Raw genomic sequence first — 15,101 nt, forward strand, 5'->3', positions numbered from 1 at the left:
ATCATCAACGTCGATCGTCATCGAGAGGCGAGAGATGATCGGACGCGATCGAAGCGTCACGGTGTTATACATAGCTAGTGTATTCTCAGGGCAACGCGAGAAGTCGTTGCTGCTGTGAGGCAGGAGGAATTTTCGGCTAGGTCGCATGAAAAATTTCGCGACGGTATTCTTCATCGTGACGTTTCGTGGCTCGCGACAAAGGGTCGTCGGTATTTTGCGGAAATGAAAGGGGGAAGAGCCCTTCTTCGTTTCCTCCCGAGTCTTTATATTTCGCGTTGTCCTTGCAAGACAAAGGAACCTTAAAGGCCCTGAATGGCTCTTCTCCTCCCTGGCTACAAAGAGACCGGGAGAGATTCATTGATCCGAACAGTTACCGCGAATATTCGCGCGAATCGTAGAGCTCTTCGTATGCATATGTATATTGTATGTACATCCATCGCGATAACGTCCATCCTCCTCTCCGAGAAAGAGTCTGTTCATTAACGTCGATAAACAAAGCGAACGTCCCGCCTCCGAAGATTATGTACTTTTCAGTTATGCAAGGGGAGATTACCGGTTGCCGTTTCGCGAAAACGGTGACAAAGTACCGGATAACAGCGACGAAGGTAGTATACCCGTAAATCGAACAGCAACCGCGTACACCCTACAGGTTTCGTGTTGGTGCGTATCAAAGCGGTTCCGAACCCGTGATTTTGACTTTCTCCCGGCATTTTAAACCGCGAGAAGTCGATACAAGTACGACAAGCCGGTGTATTCTTCGTTTACTTTTACCAGCGGGCCGCGTATAACGCGTTACAACTTGCATCGTGCCGATAATCAGATGGGATCGATATTTTTAGCACAGTTCGTACTCCTGTTGCTAAGGCATCAGCTGATCAAGCCGGCTGCCTGCGTGCACCAGCCCCGTATCTATAGCATCCTACATCCACATCCCCACCCGTCCGCCTCTCCTCCTCTGTTCGCGGTCTCTTGAGCGAGCTCGTAGCAAAGTTAAATATTCATGAAACGTTGCAATGAATCACGAATTATCTGAAAGCAAAACCCTCGTTTTTTTATGCGCTTTATCAGAATTTCGCTTTAACGACACCGACACGGTACGCACTGTTGCTACGGCACTGTCGACCAATCGCAGGCCCGAGGAACCGGCGAGTCCCCCCACCAGCTGTTCGCTCCCCACCACGCCGGCCCGACCAGATGATCGCAGCTCAGCTTAGCTATCGAAGCATCAGTTATCGTCAGTTAGCAACCGGCTCTCTTTCTGTATACATCGTTCACCGTAGCAATCCCTAAGCACGTAATGTCCAGTGTAACCTGATTCTTGTGATCTTTCTAATTGTGTGTCGGTGTTGTGAACGATCGTAGTCTCTTCTGCCTTCTTTTTTCTATTGCATATTTTTTACCGTTCGATATAACATATACGAGCCGTAAGAAAAGATTCAATCGAGCCTGTAGCATTATTATACCCGACACCAGGGTAACGAGCAATATTTCTGTGATATTTATTATGACTGGTAATTTCTCGTCGGTGTTTCTCGTGTGTGACAACCCACGGACGTTCAATCTGAAAGGAAGGCTCGCCTATAAGACACGCCGGTGAAACGATTTTCCACAAATTTCCGAGGGGCACGTATACGCACCGAGCTTCTATACCCCCGTCTTTTTTCTACCAAAAGAGCTTAGATCGTTAAGGGACCGAAGACAGAGCTTCTTTTTTATTACATACAACGTATAATACGTGCACGCGCGTACACCCGTCTACCGAAGTCTTTCGTGTACTATCTATTATACTTACATATACATACATAGTGTATTTATTAAAATCATCCAAAATTCCTGTGGCTAACGTGACCGAGTCTTACCCGAAGGCGGATACGATCGCGAATTGTGGTGGTGCCGCCAGCATGGGTCAGATTGGAAATGACGTGAGTTTTTTACAAACTATTTTTTTTTTTTTCATTTTTCCATCGCAATTCTAATTTCACTTTTGCATATCATTTATTCGGGCCCCGGCTCGAGAAGCCGGCGCGGTGTGTCGCTTTCGAAACGAATGCGCCTGTCGCCGGCTTTTTTGTTTTTCTTTTTTTTTTTTTTTTTCGCCTGGTAACAGCGAAAGGGGGAGGATCGACCGGCTTTTCGGCCTTCTCCGCGTTTCTCGTAATTACAACCGTTCTATACGCACGCATCCGCGTGTACACGGACACCCGGCGCGCGCGCGTGTGTGTATCTCGCAATCCCTGCACGCATGCGGCCGGCGCATTCGGAAAGTCACCGAAACCTTACGACTCGCCGAGCGGAGAAATATAGTTGGACGTAAGGCGCGGAGAGAGACAGAGAGAGGAAAAGCGATGGAAAGAAAAAGGAGTCGCGCGAGTATCGTGACCCTTAACTATGTCTACTGATCCACGCGCGTTCAGCCGATTTAATTCTGGATTTCGAAGCGTGTCTCCGGATCTGTCACGTGTACGGTTTTTAATACTCGGTTTCGTATCTGTCGTATCGCCACCGTGCATCGATCATGTATTTTTTTTTTCGTTTTATCACCGTGTCCATGCATGTTTGTCTCGTTTATCTGTACGGGTAGATAAATTTAATCGAGTATGGTTAAATCGACCAAAAAGAATTATTCCCTGGGTATGTTCGACTCGATGGATTCGTTAGAATAAATGGTGCCGGGTAATTGATTCTGTTTAGAGAGGGGAGCGCAACTATTCGATTCACGATCCGCGTGCATGCTCGTTAAATTGTAGCTCGTTCGGGCCGAAGCTGCTGTCGGTCTTGCGGCCCGAGATCGATATATCGCGCGTGAGGATCTAACCAGTCCATTTTTCACGCGCGTCCACATGTATATGCATACGTGTTACGCTCGTTGGATAACGAATAAAGGACCGATTGTTTGGCTAGCTTCTCCAAAAAAGCTCCATAAAACGGCTCCCTTTACGAAGCGCTTGTCTCCGTCATCGAGAATTCACTCGCTGTTTCGCTAATATTCCGGTTTTTCGTTGTTTTTCTATTCGAACGCTTGGTTTTTGGGAATACCAATTATCGGATTCGTACGGTCAACTTTCGAAAATCGAAAAATTTCGAATTTTAACGTTCGATTTTGGAAAATAAAAAATTCGTCACTTCGTAAATTTATTTTCGAAAAGCGAAAATTTCGAATTCGAACGTACCGTTTCGGAAAGTTAAAAAATTCGCGATTCCGTAAGTTAATTTTTGGAAAGCGGAAATTCCGAATCCGATCCCTCCGTTTTAGAAAATAAAAAATTCGGGATTTCGTAAATTAATTTTCGAAAAACGAAAATTTCGAATTCGAACGTTCCGTTTTGGAAAGTTAAAAAATTCGCGATTCCGTAAGTTAATTTTTGAAAAGCGGAAATTCCGAATTCGATCCTTCCGTTTCGGAAAATAAAAAATTCGGGATTTCGTAAATTAAATTTTGAGAAACGGAAATTTCGAATTCGAACGCTTCGTTTCGGAAAGTAAAAGATCCACGATTCCGTAGGTTAATTTTTGGAAAGCGAAAATTCCGAATTTGAACACCATGTTTCGGAAAATAGAAAATTTGTCACTTCGTAAATTAATTTTCGAAAAGTGAAAATTTCGAATTCGAATGCTCCGTTTCGGAAAGTAAAAGATCCGCGATTCCGTAAGTTAATTTCCAAAAAGTAAGTTTCGAATTCGGTCGATCACTTTGCAAAAAATTTTTCGCTCAAAAAATTTTGGAAATTAGATTTATCGGATTTAAACGGCTATTTTACGATTATACCGAATATCGATCCGAGCCAGCCGATACGTAACAATTTTGGCAAATTCCTCGATCTATTTCCGTGCGGGTTTTAACGGGTGTGTGAGAAATCCCGAAGCGTAATTTCGTAATGCTTGCAGCGTTCCAGCCGCACGCGATTCACCGTTTCCTTTCTGCGGAATCAGGCGGTAAAGCCCGGTTCGTGGATAACACGAAGGAGTATCCGTTCTTGCGTCAGACACGTACCCCACCCTTGGCTTGCCGTGGCCCTGTGTCACTTTGCCAATTTTATTGACGCGTTTCATCATCCTGAGCGTTCACCCAAACCAACTTAGCGTTGTTTACCCGGCGTGGATGCCATTCCGTTGATTTCACAGCGGCTACTCGCGCAGCTTTAATTTCATACGTGTCTTCCTAACCTCGTACACAACAAGGTTAACGTCGCGAACACGATCTCTGCCTCGTATATCGGTAATTTCACCTTCTCGTTCTTTCTCGCGTTCCTCGAGAAGCTTCCAAACACTTGCGATAATTTCTGCTTTTTATATCATCACCTTCATCGTCCCATTTCGTCATCCCGCAGCCTTCTTATCACGGTTACCCGAATAAACGAGCTTCTGTTTGCCCGTGCCACGTAATACCGCCTCGACTCGACGGCTAAGCTTGATTTCGTTACCATTTTTATTTCTCCGTTTTCTCACCGTCTCTGATACCACCGGCGCTAATTTCCCCGTCTTTTCGCGCGGTTTTGTTTACAACACCGCGACGCTAACTCCCGCTCCTATTATTGACCATTTCATTGACGCATTTTAATCCTCGTCGCAGAATTTTATCGCCATTACGTCGGTACATGAATCGCAATTCTCGAGAGAGAGACGACCGTGACGTTAATTTCCATCTTTCCTATTTTACGCACGTGTAGTTCGGTTCAAAACGACGATTCGTTCTTCGGTACACGGAAATTCTTCCCTCGGAGTGGATTTTACTCCCGAGCTATCGTGGAAGTCGAGGATAATCGAACGCGTGTACCATCTCGAGGGAAGACAGGAAGAAAAATCTGTTTGCCCGAGACGTTTACCCATCGTAACACGAGTAGCTTTGGGAATAATCGCTGACCTGTTTCAACGGGCCCTCCTACAATCAGCCTCAGCGATCTAAAAATAAGGCTGGTCTAATCATTTTGACCAATCTACAAGGTCAGACGGATTCGATAGTTGGCTTCCTAGGAGTTTCTTTTTCGATCTGTCTCTCTGGGACCATTTTCTTACTATGACAGCGCTACTTTGTGTCAAGTATATATGCAGACTGTATTTCGAATCAACGTCTAGATGTCTGTTGCGTATGAGCTTTATCGTCAGCTTCATAGGGAGTATAGAGCAGGGACAGGGTGACGGAGACATTAGAGGACCGGTGTGGGAAGATAAAGATTTTAGTCGGTCACGTTGGTCACCTCGTGCGCGGTGCCATTTGCATGCGAACCTGCACGCTTTGCCAGTTTCATTCATAAACGCACGCGGTCGGTGAAATCGCCCGTCTCTTGCACGATCCCCTCCCGTTCTTGCGCCGATTCGCGAGAATCGTTGAAAGTCGAACGCGAGTTTCCGGCGAAAAGTCAAATTTCGGAGAGCGAATCTTGCGCCGCGAAAATTCAAATTTCGTGCAAGGAATTTCGTGCCGCGAAAATTCAAATTTCGTGCAAGGAATTTTGCACCGTGAAAATTCAAATTTCGTCGAGCGAATCTCGCGCCGCGAAAATTCAAATTTCGTGCAAGGAATTTCGCGCCGCGAAAATTCAAATTTCGTGCAAGGAATTTTGCACCGCGAAAATTCAAATTTCATCGAGCGAATCTCGCGCCGCGAAAATTCAAATTTCGTCGAGCGAATTTTGCGCTGCGAAAATTCAAATTTCGTCCATCGAACTTCGCGCCGTGCAAATTCGAGTTTCGTCCATGGAATCTCGCACCCCGAAGATTTGAATTTTGTCGAGCGAATTTCGCGCCGCGAAAATTGAAATTTCGTCCAAGGAATCTCGCGGCGCGAAAATTCAAATTTCGTCGAGCGAAACTCACGACGCGTCGCGTTTCCGTCGGTTTCGTTATCGCGAGAGAGGAACGGTAACGGTGGGTGTTTGCGATTTTTCCAGCAACTCGAAGCGTCTGGTTGGTTTGTTAACGTTTCCCGCGACGCCCTTTGAAGCGCGGCAAATTGCACGCGGAGGCAACGAGAGGGTGGTCGTCGTCGGGTCGCCTGGAAGAGGGCGCTGCTTTCGAGCGATTATTTTTATCCGACGACTCCGACTTTTCTTCTCCAATTCTCTCCTCTCCTTCCCTTTCCCCGTGCTTTCTGCTCGTCCCTTTCCTCCCTTTGTAAACCCTCGCGAGCCCGTACGCGTTCCATCTGGCCACGGTGGCCCGATCTCTCCATTTTCTCCCTCTTCCACACGCGTCGTATATATTTATACGTATTCCCCGTGTGTATGTTCTCCTCTCGTCCAGCTCCCTCGAGATCGTAAAATCGTTTTCCAAACGGAAACCGGTTCCTGAGATCTGGGTTCTGGTTTTCGATGTTGTTGCGCGCGGTCATAGGCCGCCTTCGCTGCTCGAAGACCTCGGGAACGGGTCCGGGCCCGTTCCGGCCAACAGGTTTTCTTGCCTTTTCTTTCCCCGCCTCATCGACAGCCGCGCGAAGCCACCGCTCAATGAACCGGCGTTTCACCCCGTAGCTCTTTTCTTCTCCCGATCCCGACTCCCTGAGTTTCTTCCTTCTTTAGTCCAGGAGTCAGTCCTCCATCTGGAAGCTCCTCTCGTTGACGATAGAGAAAATTCGGTAATTGGGAAGAGTATCTGAGCGTTTTTGGATAACGCTGCACGTACTGATGCACGTATTATCGTGTCGCGATCCAGGGCCCCTTTTTCTCTCGAGCTTCTCTAGTTTCGCGTACCATCGCTACTTAACCCCTTCGCTACTGTGGGCGTCTACGGGTGCTTAAAAATTTTGCGTTTGTGACACGAAGGGTGTCTATGGGCGCTTAGAAATTTTGCGTTTATGACACGGAGGGCACCTATGAACGCTTGGGAATTTTGCGTTTGTGACACGGAGGGCGCCTATGAACGCTTGGGAATTTTGCGTTTGTGACGCGAAGGGCGCCTATGGGCGCATAGAAATTTTGCGTTTGTGACACGGAGGGCGCCTATGGGCGCTTAGAAATTTTGCGTTTGTGACACGGAGGGCGCCTATGGGCGCTTAGAAATTTTGCGTTTGTGACACGGAGGGCGCCTATGAACGCTTGGGAATTTTGCGTGTGTGACACGAAAGGTGTCTATGGGCGCTTAGAAATTTTGCTTTTATGACACGGAGGGCGCCTATGAACGCTTGGGAATTTTGCGTTTGTGACACGGTGGGTGCCTATGGGCGCTTAGAAATTTTGCGTTTGTGACACGGAGGGCGCCTATGGGCGCTTAGAAATTTTGCGTTTGTGACACGGAGGGCGCCTATAGGCGCTTGGCGTAGTTTAGCTTTCTGACACGGAGGGCGCCTGTTTCCACAAAAATGGCGCACATCGTGTGCCATTCTTGTCGTATTGTACATCTCAATTCTTGTCGTATGGTACAGCCGCTGCGTATCAAAGTCTGCCGTAGTCAAGGGGTTAATTATACCCTAGGCAAAGTTACTCTACGATTCGAAACATTGGAAAATTCGATTTACACCTCGGTCACATCGTTAATACCCCAAACCAACGAATTCCTGCCATTGTCATCATTATCTCACGCCTAGATAAACCTCACCCACGATTATCGACCTATAACATACACGTTTCGCGTGGATCATCCAACAACCAAATGTAGTAGCCTATGTCCACGCGTAAACGAAATCCTATGATTCTTTAACCGAGGTACCGGTGAAACCCTAACCAGTGATCAATCTAATATCTAATGTACGCTTTTCGTCGCAAATTTTCGCTTATCGTCGCCCCGGTTCTTATGTAAATGTTAAAATTTGAACGTAATCCGCCATTGGTAAACATGTTTGCCGGCCGCGTTCGCGGGTAAACACGGGCTCTAGATCCACGATCATACGTTTATCTTCGTTTCGCGTTTTCCACTGCCTTAAACTCCGAGGAGCGATATCGTCGATGATTAGCTACCTCGGCTGGTATTCGCGTCATAGATAGGTGGACGGGTTTTAATCGTTGTTTTCCTTCGCTCGCGCGATTAACGTGTTCCGATCGATTAATCTACCGCGAGTCTACCGAAAAATATTTGTCGTCCCGGCGTTTCGTAAGTGCGGATATCGGACCAGGCAAAAGCGTTTGTTTATCCCGAGTCTTTTAAAGCAGCAGTCGCGAAGTATCACGCGCATTGTCAGAGCATCGTGTCATATATTTATTTCTTATTTATTTAATAATAATTTAAGATTAGTGTATAATTACCATTAATGTGTAATCTAAAAATTTAAAAATATAGACAAATTTGAGAAAGAATATAGATTATGTATGGAACAAATACCGATATGGTGGATATAAACAATTTGCTTAGAGATTTAACACTTTGCACTCGAGAGGTGAGCTTTGGTCACCATTTCATAAAATTTGGAAGATCGATATTAATTAATATATCAAATTTAACGTAATGTAACAGTGTGCGTGGTATCGAAATCAAATAATTCTACAATTCTATTATTATACAATTCTTTATTTACTCCTCGAAAAAGTATCGTCACTGTTTTAGCAGAGAATCTTTGAATTTCTACCCTTCTCTATCCAAAAAATCGTCGAGTGCAAAGGGTTAAGGTCTGGTTTTTAAACGAAGAGATAATATTGAACGTGCTTTCGAATTACGATTTCCTTCTCGGCAAAATCGAGGCTGGGTGTACTATGACCGGTTAGATAATCGGTAGCTGGAAGAAATGGAAAGAGAGGAAGCTCGAAGTTGGACAAGTCACCCAATCGAGTGACCGAAGCGATAACGTCGAATTCGGGATTTTTAAACGAACCTCGCAAAGAAATTTAGACCGATTTAGACCGATTTAGACCACGACAGGTGTAGCGACAGGTATAGTGTCCGATAATGGACACGTTTAACGCTAAACCTACCACGGTTGAATGACCGGTGAAAAGCAGTAGAGCCTTAAAAACATGGGATACCGGGGGATATTGAAAGATCGATCACACGTTGCTGGGATTACGGGTTTTATTATCGGGACCCAAGGAGAACTTACTTTTGAACATTTTAATTTATTTTTTAACCCTTTGCACTCGAGAGGCGCCTCTCATTTGATCAAATTCTAAAGATAGATGTTAATTAATACATCAAATTTAAAATTAAATTAATTGAAATAAATTAAAATAAATTAAAATCCAACGATGCGTGGAATGTTCTACGTCTTCTTTGCACACGATTTCTTATTTGCCATTTTATGACAGAAAGTTATGCTGCACCCTCTCCATCATGATCTCGTGATTAAAGCTTTTAGGAGATTATATAATTGAAGCGTTTTCCAGTAAGGGACGAATAAGGGTAATATATAGCAATCTTATAGCGTGAATTGAATGAAAATCAGATATATAATATCTGATATATAAAATCATATATATTCCATATATAGTAGTGTGGGATACCATTTCCAAAGAAATCGCGAATCGGTTATTGCCAACAAAAACAAATTATAAACCGATCGATATTTTCTAGAAGCAAATGGAAAAGTTATTCTATATAACAAAATTAAGTTGCGTGGCTCCCACTGAGAGGTGAAGCGTAGGTTAAGAAAAGCATAAAAGCATGGTCCTTGACGACCAAAACAGAGTCCTTAGAAATCAATTGCGACCAGCACGAGCGTGAGTCGCTTGGTGTTGGAAGGAGAGTTAAATTAGAGCGCATTTTTGTGTGTTTTCGTTTCGTTATCTTGGTATTCTTTTCCTGAGTTAAATTATTTTATGATCCTTGAGTTCGTGTTATTTTGTTCTTGTTGTTTCGTTAATTTTCGGTGTCTCAAAACCAGTTTCCGCCATTTTGCGGTAGTTATTTTACAATTATACGTAATCCCAATAGATGCAAATGACTGAGATTCGCAGATGCAATGGTGGATGAAATTTGAGGAAAATCTGCTGGGTGAAATTCTCGTGGACCGTCTGCGCGTCTCGAGGTATAGTTTGCAGCGAGAAGGTTGTCGATCCCTGTTACAAGATCTCTGGCCAACGTCGTCCATAAATCCTGGACGATTTCGCGATACCTCCGTGTCTCCCTCGCATTGGTATTCCACGTCTTTATTCCCTGGATCCGCTCCATACTTCACGGACCCGTTACACCAGCATCCAGCGACGTCTGGAATCTATCAGCCCGTCGACGTATAATTCTCGCGCTGCTCTCCGGTTCCGTGTACCCGTCCATCCTGGTTAGAAAGTCATTGTTTACGATACCACTCGCTGACCGGTTTTTTCCACGGAGGAGTCCCTGCGGAGGCGCTCATAACGCTGTCCTCGATCGGTGTAATTGCTCTCCCAGGGGTTCCTCTTTTATTTCCTACCCTTTTCTTTGCCCCGTTCTTCCTCTTTCGCCGCTCCGCCATTTTCGGAGCGACATTTCGTCGAGATTGCTTTTTCTCCGAATTTCTTGCGCGATCAAACGTTCCCGGAACGAGGTACAAGTATATTCCTCGAAGAAGATTTCGATCAATTTCGTCTTCCATATAGGTACAGGGGGCTCGAGCGATGCGGCACGATCGCGAAATCGGCTGGGAGTTGAACCGCGAGCCTCTCCACTTCCGGGAGACGGCCATGCGAGGCTTTTAGGAGAGTCGATCAGGACCATGCGATGACAATTAGGGTACTTATCCACGGTTTCTGAGGTTAGAGCTACAGCGAGTGATAGGGGGAAAAGGATTGCGATTTTGCGTTGCAGGACGTTAGCTATTCGGACCATTTTTCGATCATGCGATGACAATTAGGCTATTTATCGAGGGTTTCTGAGGTTAGAGCTGTAGCGAGTGATAGGGGGAAAAGGATTGCGACTTTGCGTTGCAGGACGTTAGCTATTCGGACCATTTTTCGATCATGCGATGACAATTAGGCTATTTATCGAGGGTTTCTGAGGTTAGAGCTGTAGCGAGTGATAGGGGGAAAAGGACTGTGATTCTGCGTTACAGGACGTTAGCTATTGGGGTCTTCTTTCAATTATGCGATGACAATTAGGCTACTTATCTATGTTTTCTGGGATTAGAAGTATAGCAAGTGATAGGAGGAAAAGAACTGTGACTCTGCGTTGCAGAATGTTAACTATTCGAGACTTTTTTCGGTCATGCGATGACAATTAGGTTACTTGTCTAGGCTTTCTGGGGTTAGAGGTATAGCAAGTGATAGAAGGAAGAGGACTGTGACTTTGCGTTGCAGAACGTTAGCTATTGGGGCCTTCTTTCAATTATGCGATGACAATTAGGCTACTTATCTATGTTTTCTGGGGTTAGAGGTATAGCAAGTGATAGGAGGAAAAGAACTGTGACTCTGCGTTGCAGGACGTTAGCTATTCGAGACTTTTTTCGATCATGCGATGACAATTAGGCTACTTATCTAGGCTTTCTGGGGTTAGAGGTATAGCAAGCGATAGGAGGAAAAGGACTGTGACTTTACGTTGCAGGATGTTAGCTATTTAGGTCTCTTTTCGACCATGCGATGACAATTAGGCTACTTATCTAGGCTTTCTGGGGTTAGAGGTATAGCAAGGTGACAGGAGGAAAAGGACAGCGATTTTGCGTTGCAGGACGTTAGGTATTCGGGTCTTTTTTCTGTTCGTTAAAAGACAAGGAATGAAGACATTTTCTGTACTCTGATTCTATAATAGATATTACTATATTAACCCCTTTCCTTGCCATTCAAGTTTCGACGACGCTTGTCATAATCAACAGCAACGTCGAGACACCTCGAATCATTTCATCTGAACAGGATAGAGAATAACGTACAACTGAGATAGAAATATATCGACGAAAATGAACCACCAAACCGACTCTCGATATTCAAATTGAGCCCTATCTACGAATCACGTCTCGCGCCCGTGATACTCGAGTTCGACCCGATATCCTTACCACGAGTCTCGCACGAGGTTAACGCGAGCAAAGCAAAACGCAATAAATCGCTCACGATAACTGCATACGTAACCTGCCGCATATATACACATACAAATAGACCTGTCAAGATTGGCAAGTTCAAAATCTCGATTCTCAACGCTTTTCATTCTCATCCTGAGCTTCGATCAGGCCAAAACCTTCCTCTCAGTTGTTTTACATCCTTCCTTCGTTATACACGCGAGTACCCCTTGTTCTGATCCGCCCATTAATAACCATGCACTCCCTGAACTTACGGAGTCAGAACACGTTATCTTGTCAAAAATTTTAAAAACAGAGGAGACGAAACAGAGCCAAGCCTACGCGAATCCACCCAATCTCGAAGCGATACTCCGCGTAAGGTTGTACCTTCATCATCGCGAAGATATCTCAACACGTGTGCTTCATATTTCATTACACGAATTCGAAGGTTCCCATGATCCTTTCGTTTCTTAGTTCTTGACACCGGGACATGGCAGGGGGACACATTGGAGAACAACAGAGGCGGTGACGCGCGTTTGTATCGCGTGGCGTATTCGCAATCGATACGACGACGTCGAGGTCGAGTAGGCCAATCAAACGACGGTCTAGCTTAGCCGCAACAGCCTCGTCCGCTGATAAGAACGGAGCATCGAACTTGCGAAAGCTCCTTTGTTCCCCGGACCGCGTTTTTCCCTCCGCTCTTCTCTCGTTCGCCGTTGTCCCCCGCGTTTTCCAGAGATTCTTCTTCCTCGCGATTCTTCCCTCGATCTTCCTCTGCGTAGACGTTATCGGGTTTTGCACCACGCGGCCTTGGCCACGCTAGTTTCGTCTCGATACGAGGCCGCGTCGAGCGGAATCGCGCGCTCGAATCCGCTTCTTGCGAATTTTTCTCGCTGCCTCGTGGGGTTCCGTTGCTCTTCAATTTTTAATTTTTAATTTTCAACTCGTTGCACTCGAAAATTCTTTTCCTATGAAGATACAACTGTCACGGCCGGAAATTAAAGAATTTTTCGTTCGTATTGATTCGTGTGACACAGCGCGTGTTTAGGTCCCCCTCGGCTAGTGAATAGCTGTCGTATCCCCTCATGGTGCGAGCTTTTAGAAACGGGGGACTCGTCTCGAATACGCACCCGTGTTCTACGTCAGTTTAAAGCGAAAAATTGCGCGAATAATGGCGTTAATCCTCCGAAGAAAATTAAATATTCTGTCTGAAGTACGTGCGATTTTCTACTCGAGATCGTAACTAACACAATTCGAAGCTTTTCTTATATTTTTCCGAGCTCGGTGATACCATTTACGATGAATACGAGATAAAGGAAGAAAATCGCGTGTATTTCGTTTCAATATTTTACGAGCAGGTACTTCTAATTTAGTAACTGAGAATCATATATAATATTTTTCGCGTTTAATCCTTTGCGCTCGAAGCTTTTTTCGATTCGAAGCTTTCCTTCCATTTTTCCGAGCTCGGCGATACCTCGTATGCTGAAATGAGAAAGGAAAATCAGGCGTATTTCATTTCAATGCTTCGCGTGTAGTTCCTTCTAATCTGGTTATTGCTTCATATCCGTTACTCAAGCTTCGAGATATTAAAACAAACGGTGACTGAGAGCCCCGCTCGAGTGCAACGGAATAACTTTCTCGAGAAAATATTCTTAAAACAATTCCAAGCACCGATCATTCTCTTCTCTCATATGCACTCGACGATTTTGTCGTTAGAGAAAAATACTAATTCAGAGCCTTTCCGCCATATGGTCGGGGATATTTTTAAAACGATAAATAAAGAAATCGTATGCAAATTAAGACGCAGAATTATTTTACTTCCACGTTCCGTGCATCGTTGGGTAATTTTAAATTTAATATATTAATTAACATCGATCTTCGGAATCTGATTAAATGGCGATCGAGAGTCGTATCTCGAGTGCATAGGATTAATAATAATAATAAGAAGAAGAAGAATACTTTATTAACGGACAGATGTCCTTTGGTATACAATAAAAATAGTAAAATAATAATAATAATAATAATAATAATAATAATAATAAATAATAATAATAATAATAATAATTTATTAACGGACAGAAGTGCTTTGGAATACAGTAAAAATAGTAAAATGAAATATATTGTAGTAACGTAGTAATATAGTGGTACAGAATTTACACAATTATTACGGAATTAATACTATTGAGGCGAAGCAAATTCTGTACGCAATTAACAGAAACGCAATTAAACAATTTATTCCAAGGCACAAAATACAAAGTGTGCACATTTGGCCAAGTTCTGAGCCATATATCGAAATACCAATGGAAAAACAGACGACGCACACACTCTCGCAAGAGACCCCGGCAAACCTACATCGTGTACCCCAACTTCGATAACATCGGGGACCGAAATGGCGTGGAAAGAAATAATCAAAGGAATTCGGATGTTTAATTATTTTCGAATCTTATCTCCACCTTTTCTCTCTCTCTCTCTCTCTCTCTCTCTCTCTCTCTCTTTCTCGTGCAAAAATGGCGAAAAATCGAGAACGTGTCCTTCGAGTCCTATCGAAAACAAGATAAGCGAGCATGCTGCGATTTTAATCGCGGCCTTGCGTTCCTCCTCGCTCGAAATCCGTTTCTTATTTTTTCCATATCTTATTTTTCAAATTTCCTCCCCCCCCCCCCCCCCCCCCCAGATTCCGCGTCTCGTTCATTCGGGACGGAGGAAAGCGGAATAAAAGTTGAACGGGTATCGGCGAGAGAGGTTACGTCACCGTGTCGGAAACGAGAACCCGTTTTCGCGATTTTGAAAGGGAAACGACCGGCGCGTTTTTAACACGCGGAACGGCCGGTTCTCTTTCGCGTGTTTGCGAATTCTCGGCGCTTCACACGCGCGATAAGGCCAGTGACACTGGAGCCGCATGCCGGCCGATGTTGTTTTAGGCCGGGCAAATAAGTGCCCTGGCCCGACAGAGCGCGCCTTGTACTCCGCTCCGGCGAAGATAAGCGGTTTAAAAGGATGCGAGACGCAACGCGTCGTACCCTCCTCGTTTCTCTTCTAATTTTAACGCGTGCGTCCTCGCGCCGATCGTCCGATATCGCGTTTATCGAAAAAAGAACAAGGTTGATACTCGTGCCTCTGGGCCTTCGTGCTCCAATTTCCTGCGGGACGAAATTTGCGCCATGGTAAAGCCTCGAAAATGAAATATGCTTAGGAGATTTTGACGAAGACGCGTTTAGCTGATAGGTAAATGTTTTGTTAAGTTCTATGCTCGTAGGTGAATGCGTCAAAAATGCATCCTTCG

General features: G+C 44.8%; 1 protein-coding gene across 2 annotated transcripts in view; it reads left to right on the plus strand.

Annotated features, from left to right (window-relative positions):
• Positions 1-1,251: 1,251 nt before the first annotated feature.
• LOC108550460 (sestrin homolog) overlaps positions 1,252-15,101 on the plus strand; it is a 38,551-nt gene continuing 24,701 nt past the window's right edge. For both annotated transcript variants that reach the window (XR_001890425.1, XM_017904203.1), the window contains exon 1: positions 1,252-1,922. Coding sequence is in view for 1 of the 2 variants with exons in the window: in XM_017904203.1 (XP_017759692.1) it covers positions 1,902-1,922 (21 nt within the window). In the remaining variant the exon portion in view is untranslated. The remainder of the gene's footprint in view (positions 1,923-15,101) is intronic.

This window comes from Eufriesea mexicana, unplaced genomic scaffold (genome assembly GCF_001483705.2).
Source record: "Eufriesea mexicana isolate 0111107269 unplaced genomic scaffold, ASM148370v2 scaffold2837, whole genome shotgun sequence".
Lineage (NCBI taxonomy): Eukaryota > Metazoa > Arthropoda > Insecta > Hymenoptera > Apidae > Eufriesea > Eufriesea mexicana.